General features: G+C 44.5%; 1 protein-coding gene across 48 annotated transcripts in view; it reads left to right on the forward strand.

Annotated features, from left to right (window-relative positions):
• OBSCN (obscurin, cytoskeletal calmodulin and titin-interacting RhoGEF) overlaps nucleotides 1-22,236 on the forward strand; it is a 281,685-nt gene that overhangs the window by 242,184 nt on the left and 17,265 nt on the right. For all 48 annotated transcript variants that reach the window (XM_083466412.1, XM_083466407.1, XM_083466411.1 and 45 more), the window contains 13 exons: nucleotides 838-864; nucleotides 2,365-2,517; nucleotides 3,287-3,332; nucleotides 3,502-3,579; nucleotides 5,545-8,932; nucleotides 10,300-10,422; nucleotides 11,124-11,234; nucleotides 12,135-12,302; nucleotides 13,550-13,672; nucleotides 15,633-15,803; nucleotides 19,076-19,166; nucleotides 20,553-20,792; nucleotides 21,460-21,683. In XM_083466412.1, the coding sequence (XP_083322538.1) occupies nucleotides 838-864; nucleotides 2,365-2,517; nucleotides 3,287-3,332; nucleotides 3,502-3,579; nucleotides 5,545-8,932; nucleotides 10,300-10,422; nucleotides 11,124-11,234; nucleotides 12,135-12,302; nucleotides 13,550-13,672; nucleotides 15,633-15,803; nucleotides 19,076-19,166; nucleotides 20,553-20,792; nucleotides 21,460-21,683 (4,943 nt within the window). The remainder of the gene's footprint in view (nucleotides 1-837; nucleotides 865-2,364; nucleotides 2,518-3,286; nucleotides 3,333-3,501; nucleotides 3,580-5,544; nucleotides 8,933-10,299; nucleotides 10,423-11,123; nucleotides 11,235-12,134; nucleotides 12,303-13,549; nucleotides 13,673-15,632; nucleotides 15,804-19,075; nucleotides 19,167-20,552; nucleotides 20,793-21,459; nucleotides 21,684-22,236) is intronic.

Consider the following 22,236-nt stretch of genomic DNA (forward strand, 5'->3'; position numbering starts at 1 on the left):
CCTGAGTATTCCCTGAAAAAATCCTGTGCCAGAAAGCATCCAACATTTTCCATGAATGTTGAAGACGTTTCCTGAATCTGTTGCTATTTCATTGACATTTCAGTCTCCTTGCTTAAGTGTTCCGTCCCCTTCAGTACATGCTCCTAGCCGGCCAGAGATGGGGACTGGGTTGATGTGGTGGGACTTTGTAGACTGGGCCACATGTTGATATCACTGAGGGCAAACAAAGCTAATCTAGATGGAGTGCAAAGTTTCCTGTACAGGTCACCATGGTGATCCTGGCCAGTTAGGAAGGGAAGGGCAAGGAAAGCCTATTCAGGGCAGTGTATCGTAAGGTGCAGCCACACTTGGAATATTGCGCCCATGTCTGGTTTCTGCATCCAGGAAGCATGTGCAGAAGTGGGAAAATTGAAGAAAGAGGCAATCAGAGTGACCAGGGGGCTGGAGTCCACCCACCCTCCAAAATAAGAAAATAAGGATTTTGCTGTGAAACCGTCCACCCATGTCAAACAACACCGTTCTTAATATGCCAGCCTCATCTCAATAATACACTATTTGAATTCTTTAAAGGGCTTCTGTCCAAGCTGTTTCTGGACCTACATTACATTCATGGTTGTGTCCCATATTATTGGCTCAACCCATATGTATTGGATTTGTTATCAAGAAAGTTCTAAGATCGTGACATAGTTGTTGTTAGGTCAACCATTAATATGATTGCTGCAGGGTCTACCCAGATGGTCATTTAGATGATCACCACATTAGCATAATGAAATTGTCGAAACATATTATATGCAAATTAAAATATTTTGCTGATACACACCTTTCTCCCCCTTTCAGGCCTGTTGGTGTTATTTGCTATTTAAGGTAAGCACTTTAAATTAAAATAGCATTATATGCAGATACATCTTTGTCACTTTATGGTATAGAAAAATATGGTCTTATATCAGAATATAAAATAAATTGGCCAAAGTCAGAGCTTGTTACCATTAAATGATCTTCTTTATTAAAGGAATATAGAATTGAATTTTAGTATAAATTCATCTAGTAACCTAGTCAGGTGTCTTGGAATAAAACTGGTGTCTGGACACAAGCAAAATTGCAAAAATTAATAACTAAACATACAATCTGGTATTGGAAGGTAGGTGAAAATTAAGTCATTGTGATTAGCTGGAACTTAAAGCCGTGAAAATGACACTTCTCCGCTACCCCTTTCACGTTCCGGAGCCCCTTCTTCGTTTCCAGGGTCGCTCTTGGTGCCCGCCGAGTCCCACAACCACAGGCTCAGTCTACCTGTGGGTTTTCTTGACGGGTCTCCGCTCTGCCGCAGCGGACGACCCTTTTCCGCGGAGCCCCTCTTCACTGCGCGAAGAGGACCGCCATTGCCGTTTCGCGCCGCCTCCGGAAGTCCTTCAATTTTTTTGTTTCTATTTATTTTCTTTATTTATAAATAAGTAGTTAGGAATTGAAAAGCTGGCTAAAAATTCTGGATACTTTTATGCTGAAAATAAGTGACCCAGAATTGAGTCCTATACTATGTGAGCAACATCATACTTGGATGGTTTATTGGTACCTAACCTGTGGTTATGTTTAACGCAGCCGTGTCACCCACCATCTTGGATTTTGATAAAACTTGGTGTACACCTTTCCCTTATGGTAGAAAGAAACCCCCTACAGGTGTAGCCTCAATATCACCTGTAAGTTTTTCATTTTTTTCTTCCATCAATGCCATACACTCGTTGGGAAAGAAGTATCTCCTGCCAGTTATTGTCTGTGGAAGTTGTACAATACCAAGCATATGAGGAAATAGTATTGCGCAAGAATCACCACGGCTAGGCCAGCAGGACTCCTCGTCGTGTTATTGAGCTCTGTGTAAAATTTCCAAGAGATCTGATCATTGGTTATGGAGGGGGGGAAATGTACATAAGGCTGAGGATCTCAAGAGGGACAGAAACACAGATTTCACGAAACTTTGAAGTGCTATAAAATTAAAACCGTTTGAGATAGAGGGGGAAAATTTAAGGAGTTTCTTTCAACCATAAGGGAAGGGTGTACACCAAGTTTCATCAAAATCCGAGATGGTGGGTGACAAAACCATTGTTTTTTTTGTGTTGATTTGATGTGGAATGACCTGTGTCCTATCTGGCCACAGTGAACATAAATGAATTCCAAGGTCAACAAAGGTCCCAGAGTGTTTCTAGTTCATCAAGGAAGTTTGATTTTTCACCTCAAAGGGGATTAAATACAAGGGTGATACATACATCCACAGATCTGTGGATCAGGGCTGTACTGTTTCCCCTCCGTTGTGATTACCCATAAGGTGCGGATCAATGTTTAAAATGTCTATATTTCATTTCAAACAATTAGCTTGACATGCAAGTCTCCATTTGCTGGGGGAAATGACAGAGCAACCCTCCTAAATATTCAAAATGGAACAGTTTCATGGGATATTCCTGATTTTGTGCATCTGAGCAAAGAAGCACAGGATTTTATCAGAACGATACTGCAACCGTCTCCAGAGTGAGTATTCTTTATATTTATAATTTTAGTTCAAGGGTGTGTGGGTGTGTCAGTTCTCCAGCTCTTAGAATCATAGCCATTCAGGCACAACAAGTAGCTGCAGAGTAGCACAGTTAGGCTCACCAGTTGCCACAGTAGAACAATTCATCTAAGCAAACCAGGATTCTTGGCTGTTAATCATCATCATCATCATTTATTATTTATGCCCCGCCCATCTGGCTGGGTTTCCCCAGCCACTCTGGGCGGCTTCCAACAAAACACTAAAATACAATAACCTATTAAACATTAAAAGCTTCCCTAAACAGGGTAGCCTTCAGATGTCTTCTAAAAGTTTGGTAGTTATTTTTTCTCTTCGACACCTGATGTGAGGGCATTCCACAGGGTGGGTGCCACCACCGAGAAGGCCCTCTGCCTGGTTCCCTGTAATTTGGCTTCTCACAGTGAGGGAACCGCCAGAAGGCCCTCAGCGCTGGACCTCAGTGTCTGGGCTGAACGATGGAGGTGGAGATGCTCCTTCAGGTATACTGGATCGAGGCTGGTTAGTGCTTCAAAGGTCAGCACCAACACTTTGAATTGTGCTTGGAAACGTACTGGGAGCCAATGTAGGTCTTTCAAGACCGGTGTTATATGGTCTCGGCTGCCGCTCCCAGTCACCAGTCTAGCTGCCGCATTCTGGATTAGTTGAAGTTTCCGGGTCACCTTCACTATTGTTGGTAGATAGGACCATAGCATGACACACAAGCTGAAACCTGTTTTTCTCTCTTCCCAGGGCAAGGCCTAGTGCTATGGCGTGTCTCTCCCACACATGGTTTATGGTAAGCCCTCATAAGTTCCCTGTTCAATAGATGGACCCTTAACCATCAGTGCTAGTGTTTTCTGGCAAAAGAAAGTCACTTTTCTGAAACACGTGATGCCAGATTCTTTGTGAATTGACATTTTAATGTTTATATTTATGTTAATTTATTCCTTCCCTCCCCTTTACAGCATAACCTCCCACTTGAAGAAGCTCACTTCATAGATACAAAGCAGCTCAAATTTTTTGTGTCCCGAAGCAAATGGCAGGTTAGTAGGCTCCAGCCCAGCCACTGGACTGTGCTTCAACATGTTTTTGTTCCTTATTCAGTTTCTAGAGAATTGCAGAACCTGCAGTTCAGAAGATCTGTTTTTCTTTCTAACATATGTGTTTCCAACTGCCCTTTTTTCATATTAACACATTACATCTTAGCAGTACATGTTAAAAAAATCTTAGCTGCACACCTAAGAAACACATCATCATCATCATCATCATCATCATCATCATTATTATTATTATTATTATTATTATTATTATTAATTTGTACACCACTCTTCATCCAGAGATCACAGGGTGGTTCACAACACAAAAATATAAAATGAGAACACAAAATATGTAATAAAAACAAAAACAGAACAAAAGCCCTCCTCCCACAAACACATTTAAAAGGACATAGAATGTTAATCATAGAATCATAGAGTTGGAAGAGACCACAAGGGCCATCGAGTCCAACCCCCTGCCAAGCAGGAAACACCATCAGAGCACTCCTGGCATATGGTTGTCAAGCCTCTGCTTAAAGACCCCCAAAAGAGGAGACTCCACCACACTCCTTGGCAGCAAATTCCACTGTCGAACAGCTCTTACTGTCAGGAAGTTCTTCCTAATGTTTAGGTGGAATCTTCTTTCTTGTAGTTTGGAGCCATTGCTCCGTGTCCGCTTCTCTGGAGCAGCAGAAAACAACCTTTCTCCCTCCTCTATATGACATCCTTTTATATATTTGAACATGGCTATCTTATCACCCCTTAACCTCCTCTTCTCCAGGCTAAACATGCCCAGCTCCCTTAGCCGTTCCTCATAGGGCATCGTTTCCAGGCCTTTGACCATTTTGGTTGCCCTCCTCTGGATACGTTCCAGTTTGTCAGTGTCCTTCTTGAACTGTGGTGCCCAGAACTGGACATAGTACTCCAGGTGAGGTCTGACCAGAGCAGAATACAGTGGCACTATTACTTCCCTTGATCTAGATGCCATACTCCTATTGATGCAGCCCAGAATTGCATTGGCTTTTTTAGCTGCCGCGTCACACTGTTGGCTCATGTCAAGTTTGTGGTCAACCAAGACTCCTAGATCCTTTTCACATGTACTGCTCTCAAGCCAGGTGTCATCCATCTTGTATTTGTGCCTCTCATTTTTTTTTGCCCAAGTGCAATACTTTACATTTCTTCCTGTTAAAGTTCATCTTGTTTGTTTTGGCCCAGTTCTCTAATCTGTCAAGGTCGTTTTGAAGTGTGATCCTGTCCTCTGGGGTGTTAGCCACCCCTCCCAGTTTGGTGTCATCTGCAAATTTGATCAGGATGCCCTTGAGTCCATCATCCAAGTCGTTGATAAAGATGTTGAATAAGACCGGGCCCAAGACAGAACCCTGTGGCACCCCACTAGTCACTCTTCTCCAGGATGAAGAGGAAGCATTGATGAGCACCCTTTGGGTTCGGTCAGTCAGCCAGTTACAAATCCACTGAGTGGTAGCATAGTCAAGACCGCATTTTACCAGCTTCTTTACAAGAATATCATGGGGCACCTTGTCAAATGCCTTGCTGAAATCAAGGTAGGCTACATCCACTGCGTTCCCTTCATCAGCCAAAGGCTATGTTAAAGAGAAACATTTTCTCCTAGCGCCTAAATATATGTAGTGAAGTTGCCAGGTGAGCGTTCTAGGGGGAGAGCATTCCACAAACCGGGAGCCATCACAGAATATTATACGCAAAAGAAGCTCAACATGAGATTGCAAATAACAGACTTTGATTGCCATTGGTTCATTATATAGTTTCCTTATTTGCAAAAAAACAAACAAACACCAAACCCATTAAAACTGCTGCAGGCTAATGTGCACTGATCAGAAATTCTGTTTCCCAAGAAGTTCTTTTGAGCATCCATTAGAGCTTCTTGTTGTGTCTTAACTGGTTTTCTCCTCTCAGTTGCTTTAACCCCTTTGCCTTGTGTTTTATTCCACTGCTCAGCGTTCTCTTATGAGCTATAAATCTGTGCTGGTGATGAGACCCATCCCAGAAATCCTGGAGAAAACTCAAAAGACCACCTCTCTAGGCATCTCCCGACACCTGTTGGAAGAGAGCAGCTCATCAAGCACCAGTGGATCATCTTCAGACAATGAGATTTCGGCCTCCACAGGAAGAAGGCACTTTGGCCCTACGCCAGGACTTCACTTATCTGTGCTTGAGGGATCAGATTACCCAGAATACCAGGAGTCCATAGCAGAGGCTAAGAATTCTGAATCCTCGCTGCCACCGCTGCTTACAAGACCTAAACAGGCTTCAGCGAAGAGGCAGCAGGGTGATCGGACACGCCAAGAAAGTGAAGAATTAATGCCTCGGGGACCAACGTTTGACACAGCTTCTTCGCAAGATAAAGCTGGTTTGCTGGTACCTGGAGAAGGGGAAATTGAAAGCACCGAAGCAGGAAGATCCCCTGGATGCGTCCCCAGACATAGCGTCATAAAAAGTACTTTCTACAGCCAGCCTTCTGAGAGTCTTGCTGATGTGCCTTCATCACCAGGCAAAGAGCACAGGAAGCATTTAGAAAGAGCAAAGAGAACCTATAGGAAAGCCGGCTATTCAAAATCAGCTTTAAGTGGCCTCCGTGAACCCCTTCTAGAACAGTTCGAATTGGGAGAGGGAGGATTGTCTGGGGATGAAGAAACCGAGTGGGGCAGAGAAGGCGGAGCTGGTCCTCTGATGACCAAATCGGCTTCTTTTGACACTGCGCAGAAATCGCCGCGAGTTACTTTTCAAGTTTCCAGCAGAAGCCGGTCGCTGGATGACTACAAGATGAGAGCGACAAGCTTTGCTGAGGAGCAGTACATTGAGGAAGAAGAGAGCGACTTAGTTCCCGAGGGCAGTGCTTTTGAGGCTTGCAGCGAAAAGGGCTCAGAAAAGACTTCGGCAAAGGAAGGCTCAAAGAAAATTGTGAAGGGTGAAGTGCCATTTGCACAACGTGGTGAGGGGCACAGCTCGTCTTTGGCTGCTCAGCAACAAGAGAAGGTGTTGATTTCAACACCGCCATCTGAAAAAGGAGAGGGTCTGGTTCAGAAACCAGGGCTACCTCTTGCAACAAAGCCGGGAACATCTACCCTAGGAAGGGAAGACTTGGCTCTAACTGCTCAGCAGTCAGATTTAGCCCCAAAGGGTGAAAGTGAGGAACGGCGATTACCTCAGACATTCAAAGCTCCTCTTTGCAAGGACACGGTTCCTATTCTTCCAAAGGGAGAGAGCTCAGATTTGAGAGTCACTCCGCCAGAAACAGCCCTACTGGTCTCCCAAGACAGTGGGAAGGGGAAAGGCCTCCCTCATAATACAATGCTGTCTTCTGTCCAGGGCAAAGAAGGACCTGCCGTTCTTCAGGGGCCATTTAAAAGTGGAGACCAGTTGCCTCAAGTCCTTTCTCTTCAGGGTCAGCAAATTCAACAAGTTGTTAAGACAAAGGGCAAAAGCCCAGAGGTCTTGCAGACTACGCCAGTGGTGGAAGGCTCTTTGGTTTTACATCAGAAGCCTTCAGAAGTTCTCCTGGAGAGTAAAAGCTCAAGTCTTCCGGGCCCACAGGCAGCTGTATCCGTCCCTGGAGGGAAAGAGCAGCAGATTCTGCCACAGAAACCATCAGCACCCAGCCAGGCGAAATCGGCTGCATTAAAGGGCAAAGGCACAGCTAGTTTAACTATTTCTCAAGCGAAAGCTGCCCCAGTTTCAAACGCTGAGCCTAAGCATTCATACCAAACACCTCCCATGCACAGTGAGATGAAAGTTCCTGTTCGAGAAGGTGATGTTTCTGCTGGCTTAGAGACTTTGCCTGCTTCTATATCAGTCTCTCATGGAGAAAGCCAAAAGCCTCCTAAGTCCTTCATTCACAGCAAAGCAGTGCCTGCTCCTGGTGAGATAAGAGAGCCTTCTCAACAAGCAGATACCGTCCAAGCATTGATCCATGAGGGGGAACACCATAAACACCTACAGCAGAAAAATTTTGCCCCAGGAAAGAGGAAGCTTGATGCCTTTCCTGGAGAGAGGCAAATCTTAATGGCTTCACAAGGCAAAGCTATTCCAATTTCTCTCTCTGAACCGGAAAAACGAGAACTCATTTATTGTACACAACTTGCTTCCAGTGAGGACGAGTCTATATTCCAGAAAGACCAAGGGCCATCTGTTTCAGGTTTCTCCCAAGCAAGAGTTGTGCCGTTTTCAGCCTCTGGGGGAGAAATCCCGGTTACTCAAAAGGAAACCCCATATTCCATTGGACAAGGAAGAACCAGAGGACATGTTCATCACCAGAAACCTGCTATTTATAGTGACACAGAGGCTGAAGCCCTGGAGTACTTAGTTGATGAGATGGTTTGCCTGTCAAAAGAGATGACTGCTTTAGCAGAGTCCGTTTCTGATCCAGAGGGATCCAGAAGACACATTTCTCCATCCAGGGAGGTGTTCTACCCAGGCTCACCTGGGCAAGCAGTAAGACCGGCCACCAGATACCTTGTTCGGAGAGGAAAAAGAGAAGGGGGCATTGGCTTAGCAGATCCCTCAGAAGCAGATATTATATATCCTGGAGAAGAAGAGTACTTCAGTGTGCTACCTTCCATGGGCAAGAAAGCCAGGATGTCTCCCCCTTTCGAAGGCATGGGTTATGTAGGCACAGAAATGCCCATGGTATCTCATTTTGGTAGTTCTGGGTTTGGGGACAGATTCTCCTATTACTGTGACAGCCAAAGAAGCGACCAAATGTGCGAAATCCGCTTAGTACAGATTCAGGACCTCTCAGAGGACATGCCTCGTCCTGATAGCAAGACAGCAAAATTTGACATCTCTGAGGTGGAGCCCGCCTTTCTCAACCTGTATGAACTCTATGACATTGTGTACTTCCCATTTGAGTTCCTTAGCTTCAGAAAAGCCCCTGAGAATCTACCCAGCAAAAGACGTTTGCCTATGGGCGAAAAAGCAAAGTTGCTACCGGGATTGAAATCTCATGCACATCAGGATAAAAAAATATGTGCCAGGGATGATAACTTGAAAGGTGAGGCTGTACAGGAAGCTCCCAGAGATGAAGAGAAAACTCCACCTGAGTTGGACGTAGAGCCAAAAGAAGCCAAAGCACCCCGGCTAGGAAATAGGTCTGATTCAGAAGGTAACATACCAGCAGGGTCTCAACAAATCTATGGTCTCCTGGAAGACCCAGCCAAACAGCGGAGGAGCTCTTTACAAGACAAAGTGGGGCTCTTCAAGCCCTTTGTCAGATCTCAGTCCGTGGAGTTGGTAGAGCAAAGTCTAAAGAAGAAGGTAAAAGCATCCGTCACCCACCTCTCAAGAATGTTGACGAGAAAGTCATCTTCTGATCAGGAAAGCAGGGAAGGTAATAATTTTATATGTGTGCATGTTTCCTTTCTTAGGCGCAGGGTAAAGGAGGTCTGAAGACCTGGCTCAGTGAGAGGTGACCATGAGAAGTTACCAGGTATCTGAGAACCTGCTATAGGAACCCTAAAATGTTGCTCTGAAGACCACCTTCACTAGACATTTAACTATATCCTACAAAGACCCAAACACACCTTGTGATTAAGCACAGTTACTGAAAAGGCAGTGGCTGGAGTAGGACAATTCCTTCTTCATCTTCACTCAAGCATGCAATTATGTACACCATTTTACATGGCTTTCCCAAAGGCTTAAGTGGCCCTATTGGCTTTTTTTGGGCTGCCTCATCGTATGAGTTCAGGGCAGGTGCCAATGATGTAGAATCACAGTGTGGCGATCACACAGGGTCCCCGGACATTTGACAGTCTATGGATCCCTGTGCCACCACTGTGATTGCCTCTTCGCTGCCACCAACCCGTTTCTCATGGGTACACACGGAGTCCAGACAGTTGTTAACATTAGATCAAATAAGCAGGTTTATTTTATAAGCCTTAACAAGTTTATGGTTTCAGATAATTTTTCTTGTCAGTTTCTTAATCTTAGTTTCGATACCGGCCTATACCTTTCCTAATAACTGCTAACTTGATTCTCCTAACTGTCTATCTGACTCCTCCTATCAGTTTCTCTCACTCTCTCACAACACAACTCGACCAACCCACAGACTTATCCTCCCTCTTCCTTCTCCAACTCCCAACTGACTCCCCAACAACACCAACTCTAACTCCTCCCCTTGGGTTCCCACTGGCCAATCACTTCACACTCATTTAACCCTTTCCTTATGACCCACCTAGGAGGGCAAACGCCACACACAGAATAATAGAACTGTAGAGCTGAAAGGGATCCTGATCAAATTCCAAGCACCTGCAATGCCTCTGAGCCATACAGGAATCAAACCTGCAACCTTGGTGTTAATCAGCACCGTGCTCTAACCAACTGAGCTATCCAGTCTGTTCTAAAAATGTATATAGTCATACCTTGGGTTACAGATGCTTCAGGTTGTGTCTTTTCGGGTTACAGACCGCTGAAACCCAGAAGTACCAGAACGGGTTACTTCCGGGTTTCGGCGGCCGCGCATGCACAGAAGCACTAAATTGCGCTTTGCGCGTGCGCAGAAGCTCCGAATTGCAACCCATATGTGCACAGACACGCCACTGCAAGTTGCGAACGCTGCGGGTTGCAAATGTGCATCCCGCACGGATCACGTTCTCAACCCGAGCACCCACTGTATATATAAATATCTAGTTAAATAACTAATGCCTAAAGCGCCCATCACTTGGTTGTCTTTACAGTGGTTCATTTCATTTTCAACAGGCTCAGAGGAGCGGAAGGGTGAGCTGCAAGAAAGAGCATCTTTGACAGAGGCTTCTGGAGGATTGAAAAAGAAAACAGGGTTCCCTTCATTCACTCTTCCAAGCCTCAAAACAAAGGAGAAAGGTACTATCACATTGTTTGTTTGTTTGTTTGTTGCATTAAAACTAGAACCTGGGGAAGCACAGCGTGAAAACTGTAGAAACGTTGTACGATTGAAGCTTCTTTATTAAATTAAAAAGGTAAAAGTTAAAGGACCCCTGACAGTTCAGTTGCGAAGGACTCTGGGGTTGCGGTGCTCATCTCGCTTTACTGGCTGAGGGAGCTGACGTTTGTCCGCAGACAGTTTTTCTGGGTCATGCGGCAAGCATGACTAAGTTGCTTCTGGCAAAACCAAAGCAGCGCACGGAAACGCCGTTTACCTTCCCGCCAGAGCGGTACCTAGTTATCTACTTGCACTTTGACGTGCTTTGAACTGCTAGGTTGGCAAGCTGGGACAGAGCAACGGGAGCTCATCCGGTTGCGAGGATTTGAACAGCTGACCTTCTGATCAACAAGCCCAAGAGGCTCAGTGGTTTAGACCACAGAGCCACCCGCGTCCCCTTTTATTAAATTAGCCATCGTACAAATTGCACCGACACAAAGGACCAGCTAAGATTGCTAGATTGCAACCTGGAGATCTGGAAATGGGAGAGAATGCGGCTTACTCCTCTGGTTCTCTCTGTTGATTTAGAAATGTGTGCTAGAAAAGGTAAAACCCAACGCATTTCAGGTATCTGCTTCCTGCCTCACTGACCTGTGTTCTCTAAAGTTCTCTTCCTTTTCAGCACCTTCTTTTGCTGAAGAGCTCACTGACCAGACCATTGCCTTGGGGCAGTCTCTGACGCTGTCCTGCCGGACCTCTGCCCATTCATCACCCAACATCGAATGGTTCAAAGGTGATATAACTTTCACACCTGTCCACCTGTGATGAATCTGTAACAGGGATGGTTTGGGGCAAAGCAAGGAGGGAACGGCAGGAACATTTCTCTATTTGTTAGACCCTTTTCTTCACAAATCCCTTCCCACACTTCAACATGGGCATTACATGTGCATGATCAGGGATGCAATGGTGGGAGAAAGAGAGTAGTGAATGAATGAGGTGGGAGGAGAAGCCAGAATTTCCCTACCTGAAATATGCACAATTAGGCAGGCACCTTTGCTATATTGTTTTAGATACCTCCTGAACTTTTTGTTTTGGCAAACCTACCCAGGCTTATAATATAATTACTTATATGTCTTTTAAAAGTTTGCTGGCTTCTCTTTTTCCATTCTTCTTCTTGATTTATTTTTATTAGTTTTTAATTTTAGTTTTATAAATAATAATAATAATAATAATAATGCATATATTTGTTTTCGCTTAGACTGAATCTTAGCCGTTATTAGTCTTCCAATTTTGTACACCACTTGGAGAACTGCTTGATCAAGTAGCTTATAAATTTCCTATTTAAATAAATCTAGAGCCTATAAAAGGAAAGGCTGCTCAAAAGGATAGCTGTTTTGTTATCAAGTGGTTATAGGCACTGTCATCCATCCCAGCCAGGGGAAAGAAATCATCCTTTATTCTGAACCCAGGAACCAAGAGGGGATAGGGAGGATTCCCATTTCTTTTCAAATCTCATGGCTTCCAGGCCTACTCTAGAGGAGAGTCGCTCCCACCCTCTGCACCCTACATTCTAGGGCTGACGTATTGCCTCTACTCAAGATTCTTCACGTACCTCTTTCTGTGATTTCATAAGATTTCATAACCTTGACCCATTCATATATATATATTTTTGTATTTCATTTCCACCTTCCAGATGGAGCAGCCATTCGTAGTACGGACAGGATCCTGATCTCCTCTACGCTCAAACACTTCCAGCTTTTAACAATATTAGCAGCCACATCCAATGATTTTGGCACTTATACATGTGTAGCCACCAACGCCCAGGGCACAGTTTCCACCTCCTGTGTAATAAGGAAAGCAGGTAAAGGAACAAATTATTTCCCCTTTGATCCTTTGAACTTGTAGCATAGCATTTCCCACTTGATCTTTGGCAGGAAAGTCCTAGCACGGCTTTCTCTCTGACATGACAACTTTCCATGTGCAGCAATATTTTTTGTGTAGGACAGCATTCAGAAATACAGTGGTACCTCAGGTTAAGTACTTAATTCGTTCCGGAGGTCTGTTCTTAACCTGAAACTGTTCTTAACCTGAAGCACTACTTTAGCTAATGGGGCCTCCCGCTGCCGCCGCACCACCGGAGCACAATTTCTGTTCTCATCCTGAAGCAAAAAGGTACTATTTCTGGGTTAGCAGAGTCTGTAACCTGAAGGGTCTGTAACCTGAAGCATATGTAATCTGAGGTACCACTGTAGAGCCTTTCTGCTTTCTCTGAATCAACACAGTCTATCAGGAATCATTCACAAATGTCTTGTCCCATCTTGGAATGCAAGCTGACATGACACCTCTAAAGCTCCCCTGTTCTCACTGGGCCCAGCCTCCCAGTAGCTCCAGTAAAACGAAATGGGAGTCTGAGCTACAAGCTATGACTGGAAGTCCATGTCTATACCTCCATAAAGACCCTGAGAACTTTCAGGCAATTAGTATGACTCTTGCAGCAAGGAGAAAGAGGCAACACCTCAGATGGGCTTGAGCAATGTGTTTGTCAAGTCCTGGGGTGTTTGGGATTGTTACCTCCTAAATAACTGACAAACAACAAGCACTGGCGTAAGATAGCCAAATTGGATTTACCACTAATTGGCATGCAATCGGCGCATCTAGTTTCTGCAATAAAATTAGGAGCTGTGATCTGTGGATGAGGCAATCCAAGCATTATCAGCACCATGTGATAGAAAATGGGGTTAGCTCTTTTCCCCATGACAAAATCCTAATGAAAATTGCCCCCTCACTGAAAGCAGTAGTCGCACAGTAGGGTAGCTTCTGCTGGTGGGAGAAATTTCTTTGGGCAAATAGTAGTTGTAAGGGGAGAATTTTCATTGGGTTTGTGGCATGGGGCATCAAACTCAGTTCCCTTCCTCTTGGCAGCTATTTATGCTTTAAATATCTATGATGTTGATGTTTGTTTACTAAACTGATATACCACCCTTCATCCGAATATCACAGGGTGCTTACAGCATCAAGCACAAGAGCTAAAGTTTGGTCCTAAGTTTACACTGTGGATGGCTTCATTCTACCAGTCACAGGCTTAAATTTTGTCTTCCACTTTGACAGAGACACCTTCGAACCCACCGTCTCCTGATATTGTTGAGGTTCTTGAAGATGGAGTGGAGTTGGCCTGGAAGCCAGTGGAACTGAACACTCCCGTTACTTACTCTGTACTGTGCAAAAAAGATGGTAAACAAATGAGAACTCATTGTACAAACTGCTTCCTTGTAAAAACTGACCCTTCCAGCTATGATTCTAGGATCCAGCCTGTGGTTTCTGGAGGAAGGTATTTCCTGCATTGTCAGGGTGGCAATGTGGTCTAAACCACTGAGGCTAGGACTTGCCAATCAGAAGGTCGGCGGTTCGAATCCCCACGACGGGGTGAGCTCCTGTTGCTCGGTCCCTGCTCCTGCCCACCTAGCAGTTCGAAAGCACATCAAAGTGCAAGTAGATAAATAGGTACTGCTCCGGTGGGAAGGTAAACGCCGTTTCCGTGCTCTGCTCTGGTTTGCCAGAAGCGGCTTAGCCATGCTGGCCACATGACCTGGAAGCTGTCTGCGGACAAACACCGGCTCCCTCGGCCTATAGAGAGAGATGAGTGCCGCAACCCCAGAGTCGTCCACAACTGGACCTAACGGTCAGGGGTACCTTTACCTTTACTAGAAACATTGCTGAGGCATCTCCCAGGCCCCACCACAACTACAGAATCATAAAATAACCTGGAGCAGTCTAATCCACTGCCACAACACAGGTGTCATAAGGTCAAGCCATAAAATAATATAAACTTAGAGTTGGAAGGGACACAAGGGTCTTCAAGTCCAAGCCCCTGCAATGCAGGAATCTCAGCTAAAGCATCCATGACAGGTGGCCATCCAACCTCTGCCTTAAAATTCCAATGAAGAAACTATATGGAACTTGCCGAACTGACTGGGAGACTCCGGGACCAGAGAGAAGAGACAGTGGAAGAAGATTGGGAAAAGTTTAAAGAATATTTGGGGGGGGAAATATGTTAATATTTAAATCTTAGAATAGCTTTGGAAGTGGATATAGGCTGTAGGGTTAGAAGTAGACGATAGTGTATTTTAAAATAGTATTGTATGTGAGGGATAAAATGTGCAGATTTTTATGGTAAAAGTAAGTGTGATAAAAAATTAAAAATTATGATATATGTAAACTGCTAAAGATGAGGTAAAATGAAAATCAGACAGGGCGGACTTGGGGAAGCTCACCTAACAATGTTCAGAAAAAACAAGGATAAGACAAGAATTTGTATTGTTTGTTTTCTCTGTTTGTGTTGTTTATTTGTCTTATAAAATGAATAAATTTTTTTGGGGGGGAAATAAAAATAAAATTCCAATGAAGGAGAGTCCATAACCTCCCAAGGGAGACTGTTCCACTGTTGAACAGCTCTTACCATCAGCTATATTTACTCAGAATCTCCTTTCTTGTAACTTAAAGCCACTGGTTTGAGTCCTACCTTCCAGAGCTGGAGAAAACAAGCTGGCTCCCTCTTCCACGTGACAACTGTTTAGATAAAAGCCAAACATGATAGAGCCAGCCTTGCCAATAGCTTCCCCCACCCCTGTTCTACTAACAAATAGTAATTGAGGGTGGGGTGCTTGTTGCTTCAAATTCTAAAAAATACGTTGCACAAGAGACTACAACAGGACAAGCGAAAGTGAATGTGGTGCAATCATATCGCTCTGGATTGTCTGGAACGCTTTCCATAATGAAAGCTCTGCGCTCCTGAGAAATCTGGATTTGCATTCTAAGCTTTTGCAGTTCTCTTCGGCAGAGAGGGGCTTTTAAAAACAATCTGGTTCCTTTCCCAATCTTGAGAAAGTATGAGGCTGCTTTCAAGGAAACAGCTTGAAGTAACATAAAATTCATTAAAAAAAAATGAAATCCCATAGAGAGGGGAGAAGGGTGGATGCAGGACTGAATATTGTGCTTTTGAGAGATCGCACACATCTCTTTAACAGTGCACCTGTCTAAAGTGATAGAAGACAGAATATTCATTTCTGCAATAGCTGGAAATCTCCCTCCCTGTGCATCCTAATCCAAGCGCATCTGGTCAAAATATGACACTGTTACATGCAGCCCGCTGTATTTAAATACTAAACTTTATTCTTCTCTTTTGTCGGCCCAGATGGTGAATGGAAGACTCTGGCCAGCGACATCTCAGAGTGCTGCTACACTGCTGAGCATCTGCCTCGGGGTTTGGTGTTATCCTTCCGGTTTGCCTGCGTCAGCAAAAGTGGTGTAGGGCCGTATAGCAACCCAACTGCCAAAGTGAGAATTGGTGACACGGATCCAGCAGGTAACAACATAATCCACACTGAATAGAGTTCCTGTACTTTTCCTCTCCAGCAGCATAAGCCTGGAAATGCCTTTTATAGCCACATAAGCAGACACTACACCACTGAGAGCCAGTGTGGTGTAGTGGTTAAGAGCGGTAGTCACGTAATCTGGGAAACCGGGTTCGTGTCTCTGCTCCTCCACATGCAGCTGCTGGGTGACCTTGGGCCAGTCACACTTCTGTGAAGTCTCTCAGCCCCACTCACCTCACAGAGTGTTTGTTGTGGGGGAGGAAGGGAAAGGAGAATGTTAACCGCTTTGAGACTCCTGAAGGGGAGTGAAAGGCGGGATATCAAATCCAAACTACTCCTCCTCCTCCTCCTCCTCCTCCTCTTCTTCTTCTTCTTCTTCTTCTTCTTCTTCTTCTTCTTCTTCTTCTTCGTCGTTTCCTCCATCCTTCTCATTCAAGCTGGAATCCTTATCTTTGTATTTCTGCCTTTGCTCCTCCATGGAAAGAACTCTCCAAAACACCACAGGGGGATGAACAGGTCTCATGACTTATGCCATTTCACTGTAATCCAGGAGACTTAGCCATGCCTACAAACCCAACTGCATGTGCTAGGCCCAGGCCTTCTCTTCATGTTGTTGTTGTTGCTGCTGTCCCAGTTGCAGCTCCTTGTTCTCCATTGGAGGTCAAGTCTCAGCATCATCTTGTTTTCAGGAGCAGCTTTCTATGGGGCAGGACGGACTAGGGAGAAAGTCCATTCAGTTGACATTTAAAGACAGATTTACATATTTCACACTTTATGAAACAATACACAAATGGGAACCCAGCTGTGCTTTGACGCACTTTTCTGAATTTTGCAAGTAATGTGTAGAAAAAGGCATATAACAGGGTTGAGTGGACATATACCTGCATAAATTAATGAAAATAACATGCATTATTTTTTTGCAGAAATGCATTATTTTTTGAGGGGGGAATGCTTTGCAAAACAATGTATATCATGCAATTATATACAAGAATATATTAGGAGAATGTGTATTAGGAGAAATTTCCACTAAAATACTAGTGAATTTTCATGAGGACCTTTTGTCTTGTTTAAAATCACAACCTATGTGGCAAAGTGAACCTTAGATTGGAAAAATGAGAAAATGAGAGAAACTGAAATTAACAGATTTGCCTATCCCTAGGAGGCACTTCCACAGGAACAGGCAACTTAGAATTTTTAGAGCCTATGCAGGAACTCTGCTGGCAGTGCCTGAGAGCTCACTATTTTATTTTTATTTTTTTAAAGATATTTATTGAGATTTTCAAAAAAGTTACCAAATATAAAAGAAAAAAGAAAAAATACAGAAAAAATACAAAATAAAAATAGTTAAAAACAATCCAGTCTTTCCATCACATATTTTCATTTGCTTATTTCCCGGACCTCCTCACGCCTCCCTTTTCTGTATTCCAATTCAAATTTTTAATTCAGCAAATCCCTCCCCTCTTCAATCATCTTAATCTTCAATTTTAAAATATTATAACATTAAATTTTTACCTGTTAATAACCATTTTCTCGTATTCTCTTCTAACATTACAGCTAAAGACCACTTAGTTTCTATCCAGCATCATTCTAACATTCATTAATTTTACAATATTTCTGAAAATAGTCTTTAAATTTCTTCCAATCTTCTTCCACCGACTCTTCTCCCTGGTCTCGGATTCTGCCAGTCATTTCTGCCAGTTCCATATAGTCCATCACCTTCATCTGCCATTCTTCCAGGGTGGGTAGGAGAGCTCATTATTTTAAACATCACGCAGTGAGCTCTGGACCTTCATTCCCCATTGACCCTCCCAGGTTCTAAGATAGACAAAGGGGGCCTCTTGGTAGTTCCACCTCCCTCAGAAGTTTGAGTGGTATGCCTTCTCCTATGTGGCAGCCCCTAAGTTGTGGGATTCCCTCCACGCAGAGATGTGTGTGACTTCTTCGCTACACAGCTTTCAGAGAATGCAGAAGACGCTCCTCTTTACCCTGATCTTTTACACCTGAGATGTGTGTTTTCAGAGCCCACCCTATTCCCGCCATTTGTTTTAACTGTTCTGAATTTTGAATAGGTGTAACCCCCCCTGGGACCTGCTGGTGATGGGTGCACAATAAATTTAGTAATAGTAATAGTGATGATTACAATTACCGTATATACTCGAGTATAAGCCGACCCAAATATAAGCTGAAGCACCTAATTTTATCACAGAAAACTGGGAAAACTTATCGACTCGCGTATAAGCCGGTTCACCACACCACAAACCTTCTGGTGGGCTGGAGTGTGTGTGTGTGCGCGCACATGCTCACACGGCAGAGGGGACTTCTCTTTCCCCCACAGCCCCTCCCATCCCCCTACCTACCTGCCGAGATGCTGGTGGCGGCAGCGGCGGAGGAAGAACAAGCAGATCAAAAGGGCTGTTTTCAGGCTGCTCGTTCCTCCGCCGCCGACAGTGGCAAAGGCGGCGGAGGAGGAAGGAGTAGCCCGAAAGGGACCCTCACTCGACTCTAAGCCGACGGGGGCTTTTTCAGCATAAAAAATGTGTTGAAAAGGTTGGCTTATACACGAATATACACGGTATATTATAATAGCAGCATAGGCCTCAGATCTGCCATTTGGCATGACAGTTACTGCCTTGGGGGGCACTGCTGCTGTTATTATTAGCATTATTAGATATCTTACTCACCCTTTACCATAACGTCCTAGGGTGGCTTAGATCAATAAAATAAACATAGCATTGATAGCCCAGGACGCACGGAAGCCTTTATAATCTCTTTAAAATAACTGCACATTAATGCTGTGCCAAGCTCCATCCAACAGTTTCGCAGAGCTCCTCCTCACCTCCTAACCCCTCAAAAGAGGTGAGGTCATCATATTTCTAAAAGTTTTTGGTGACATTTTCAGGGGTGATTTATGAGTGTTTGGAACTTCACTTTAATAATCAGTGGTCATGGGGTGGCTACGGGGTGTTCTTCCTTTTTCACTTTAAAAAACAACAACCTTGCATTGCTTTCTGGCATATCTGCAAGACACCTCTCCAGCTGGCACCCTTCCTGGAATGCCCCTGGGATGTTGAACCATCCTGCCATGGTCATGGGATATTTGGGGAACAAACAACACCCTTGATTGTCTAGGGCTTAATTAACCGAAAGCAGCCTTGGAAACTTGCACTGCATCAACTGCTATTTACCTCTTTCAACACCGATTGTGTGCTTTGACGTTTTCCTACTTCTGTCTCTGCTTCCCCCATCCCATCCCACCCCGCAGCATTCCAGTCTGAGGACCCAGAGGACAGCCAAATGACAGCTCCTGCTCAGCCAACCCACCAGACGTATGCCTTCCAGACGGAAATTAAAAGGTACAGATTTCCATTGGCTCACTGTTCCTTAGTAACCACTTAGTCAAATTCCTCCAAGTTCTATATGTGGAGAAATTTAGCCTGCTAAGCATGCTTTTTAAGAAAGGAAAATGGTGCTCTTGCCAGACATGGTCCCCTCAGTGCGTATAGGTGTCACTGAGGAATAATGTGGCCTTAAGAACTGCCCCTCTTTACTCTCTAAAAGACCCCCCCTGCAGCACCAAATCCCACCCCAGTTGTGGTTAAGGGCCTGAGGGACGCTGGTGGCACTGTGGGTTAAACCACAAAACCTAGGACTTGCCAATCAGAAAGTCAGCGGTTCGAATCCCCGCAACAGGGTGAGCTCCCGTTGCTCGATCCCTGCTCCTGCCAACCTAGCAGTTCGAAAGCTCATCAAAGTGCAAGTAGATAAATAGGTACCACTCCGGCGGGAAGGTAAACGGCGTTTACGTGTGCTGCTCTGGTTTCACCAGAAGTGGCTTAGTCATGCTGGTCACATGACCTGGAAGCTGTACGCCGGCTCCCTCAGCCAGTAAAGTGAGATGAGTGCCGTAACCCCAGAGTCGGTCATGACTGGACCTAATGGTCAGGGGTCCCTTTACCTTTACCTTTATAGGTCAGAAAGGCTGGTAATAAATTAAGCAAATAAGGGGATTTGCATTTTCCCCTATGTACAATGGTAATAGCTTGCCTGGATATGCAATACTGCATATGTATCTGGACTGCTGATAGAGGGGAATGCAGACTGAGGAGGCGTCAGAGCTGGAGAGGGGAGAAAATAGCCACAAAACATTCAACACCTCTTTTTTTTTTTTAAGGGGGAGGGTAGAAGATAAGTCTGAGCTTGTGGTGTCAGACATTCCTAGGGTGTATTTGCCTGGCTTACTGGTTTTTATCAGTAGGAAAGTGTGGTTGACACAACTCATTGACGACAACAGAAATTATGCAACGAAATCAAAGATTCAACTTAGATGCAGTGTGGGTTAGAGGGTAGAGTTTTTGTTGCTTGCAATTTCCTTCAATGAAGGCCGGGTGAGTGACAGAGGGAAAGAATGCAGAGTCCCTTGCAGGGGACTCTGTACCACATGATAAGCAGCATCACATGACACCGCAAACAATATTTCCCGAGAAGGCTGCTGTGTCAGTTGCTCACTGTGCTGAAGGCAAGAGTTTGTGGCGACTACTGTGAGTCCTTTTTAGTGGTCCTGCAGTAGCAGCTTTTCCCCTTAGCCACTCCTAAACATGGTTCGGTGCCATCCAGTAGGACAGTCTTCTCAAAGCATGGCAGAACGTGGGTGGGTGGGGTATCACCAGGTTAAGGAATAACATTCAGCTCAAACTTCTGTTCCGTTTCTTCCCCTTCTTTGCTGCTCCACCTCGGGACAGAGGGCGCTTCAGCATCATCAAACAGTGCAGAGAAAAGCTCAGTGGAAATGCTTTGGCTGCCAAGATCATTCCCTATAGACAAGAAGACAAGGAAGATGTGCTCCAGGAGTATCAGATCCTGAGGAAGCTTCACCACACCAACATCGGGCAGCTGCAGGGGGCCTACGTGAGCCCACGCCACCTGGTGCTGATCACAGAACTTTGTGTTGGCCCTGAGCTTCTCAATGCTTTAGCTGGAAGGTAAGCCTGCTTGTCCAACAAACTAAATATGCATCAGCCACAAAAGCTGTGGAGGCCTCTTTTTGTCTCCTCCTCCTCAGAATACAGTTTTCAGAGGTTCCGTTGTAAAATTTCCATAGGCAACCCAGTGTAAAGGTGCCAGATGAAGAAGACCAGTAGTCTTCAACATTTTCCAAAGCAGGACCCACCTTTAAAACAAGAGGAAGTGGAAGTCACAGAAGTGGAGGGGTCTCCTGTTGCAATAACCCCTGGCTTTGGCTGGAAAACTACTTCCTTATTTTGCATTACTTAAGTATAGTGTTGTTGCTTTTTACAAGATTGGTTACCAAAACCTGAAAATCCCCAGAAATCTGGCAGATTATCTACATCTGTGTGTGTGTGTGTGTGTGTGTGTGTGTGTCTACACTACATGTGCATATTTATGCATTATACACACAGACACACACACACAGTAAGAAAGGTCTGAGAAATGTAGTTTTTAAAATAATCTCTGCCTTTTCTTTAATGATATGCTCACACTAACACCCATCCAACACTATCTAGAAAAAATGCCCTTTGAGTTTGCTTTCAGTAAGCATTTATGTACATTCCTTGCTTAGCACCAACTGATTATAGGCTTATGGAGAATGAAGAACGTGTTGTTGTGTAACCAGGTTCTCTTTTGTAGGTCATCCTATTCAGAGGTGGAAGTCAGAGACTATCTGTGGCAGATTCTTAGTGCTGTTGAATACCTCCATGCTCAGAATATCCTGCACTTGGATCTGAGGTCTGAAAATATGATCATCACGGAACCAAACCTGCTCAAACTCCTGGACTTTGGCAACGCACAGTTCTATGAACCCGACAGAATCATTACCCTCGATGGGTGCACGGACTATGTAGAAACTATGGGTGAGTAATCAGTGATTTGTTAGGTGCCTTTTCTTGGATCAAGGGTCTGAAAGGCCTGGTGATCACGGGGACAAATGAACATGTCATGTCTTGAGTTGGACAGTTGGGCCATGTAACCCAGTCTACTCTATTGTTGCACTATAAAGCTTCAGATGGGGTTTCTTCAAAGTCCTGCTACCTAAGATTCTTTGACTAGAAAAGCAAGGGTTTTGAGCTGGGTCTTTCCACTTGCAGAGTTCGTGTTCCACCTTGGCTTGGTCTTCCCCCAAATCAGAGCAAGATTACAGAGCCACTTATCGAAACTATTGTGTTGTCAGTTGTAGCCCCACATCGCAAATAGTTTAACTTCGCTCAGTTGACCCTTAGCTCTAAATATTGCACTTAGCTCAATGACCCTAGCTCCAGTTCAGCCAGTTAGTCATTATTATGGAAGTGAGAGCTGGACCATAAAGAAGGCTGATCACCGAAGAATTGATGCTTTTGAATTATGGTGCTGGAGGAGACTCTTGAGAGTCCCATGGACTGCAAGAAGATCAAACCTATCCATTCTGAA

This window comes from Podarcis liolepis (genome assembly GCF_965112155.1).
Source record: "Podarcis liolepis genome assembly, chromosome: 12".
Taxonomy (NCBI): domain Eukaryota; kingdom Metazoa; phylum Chordata; class Lepidosauria; order Squamata; family Lacertidae; genus Podarcis; species Podarcis liolepis.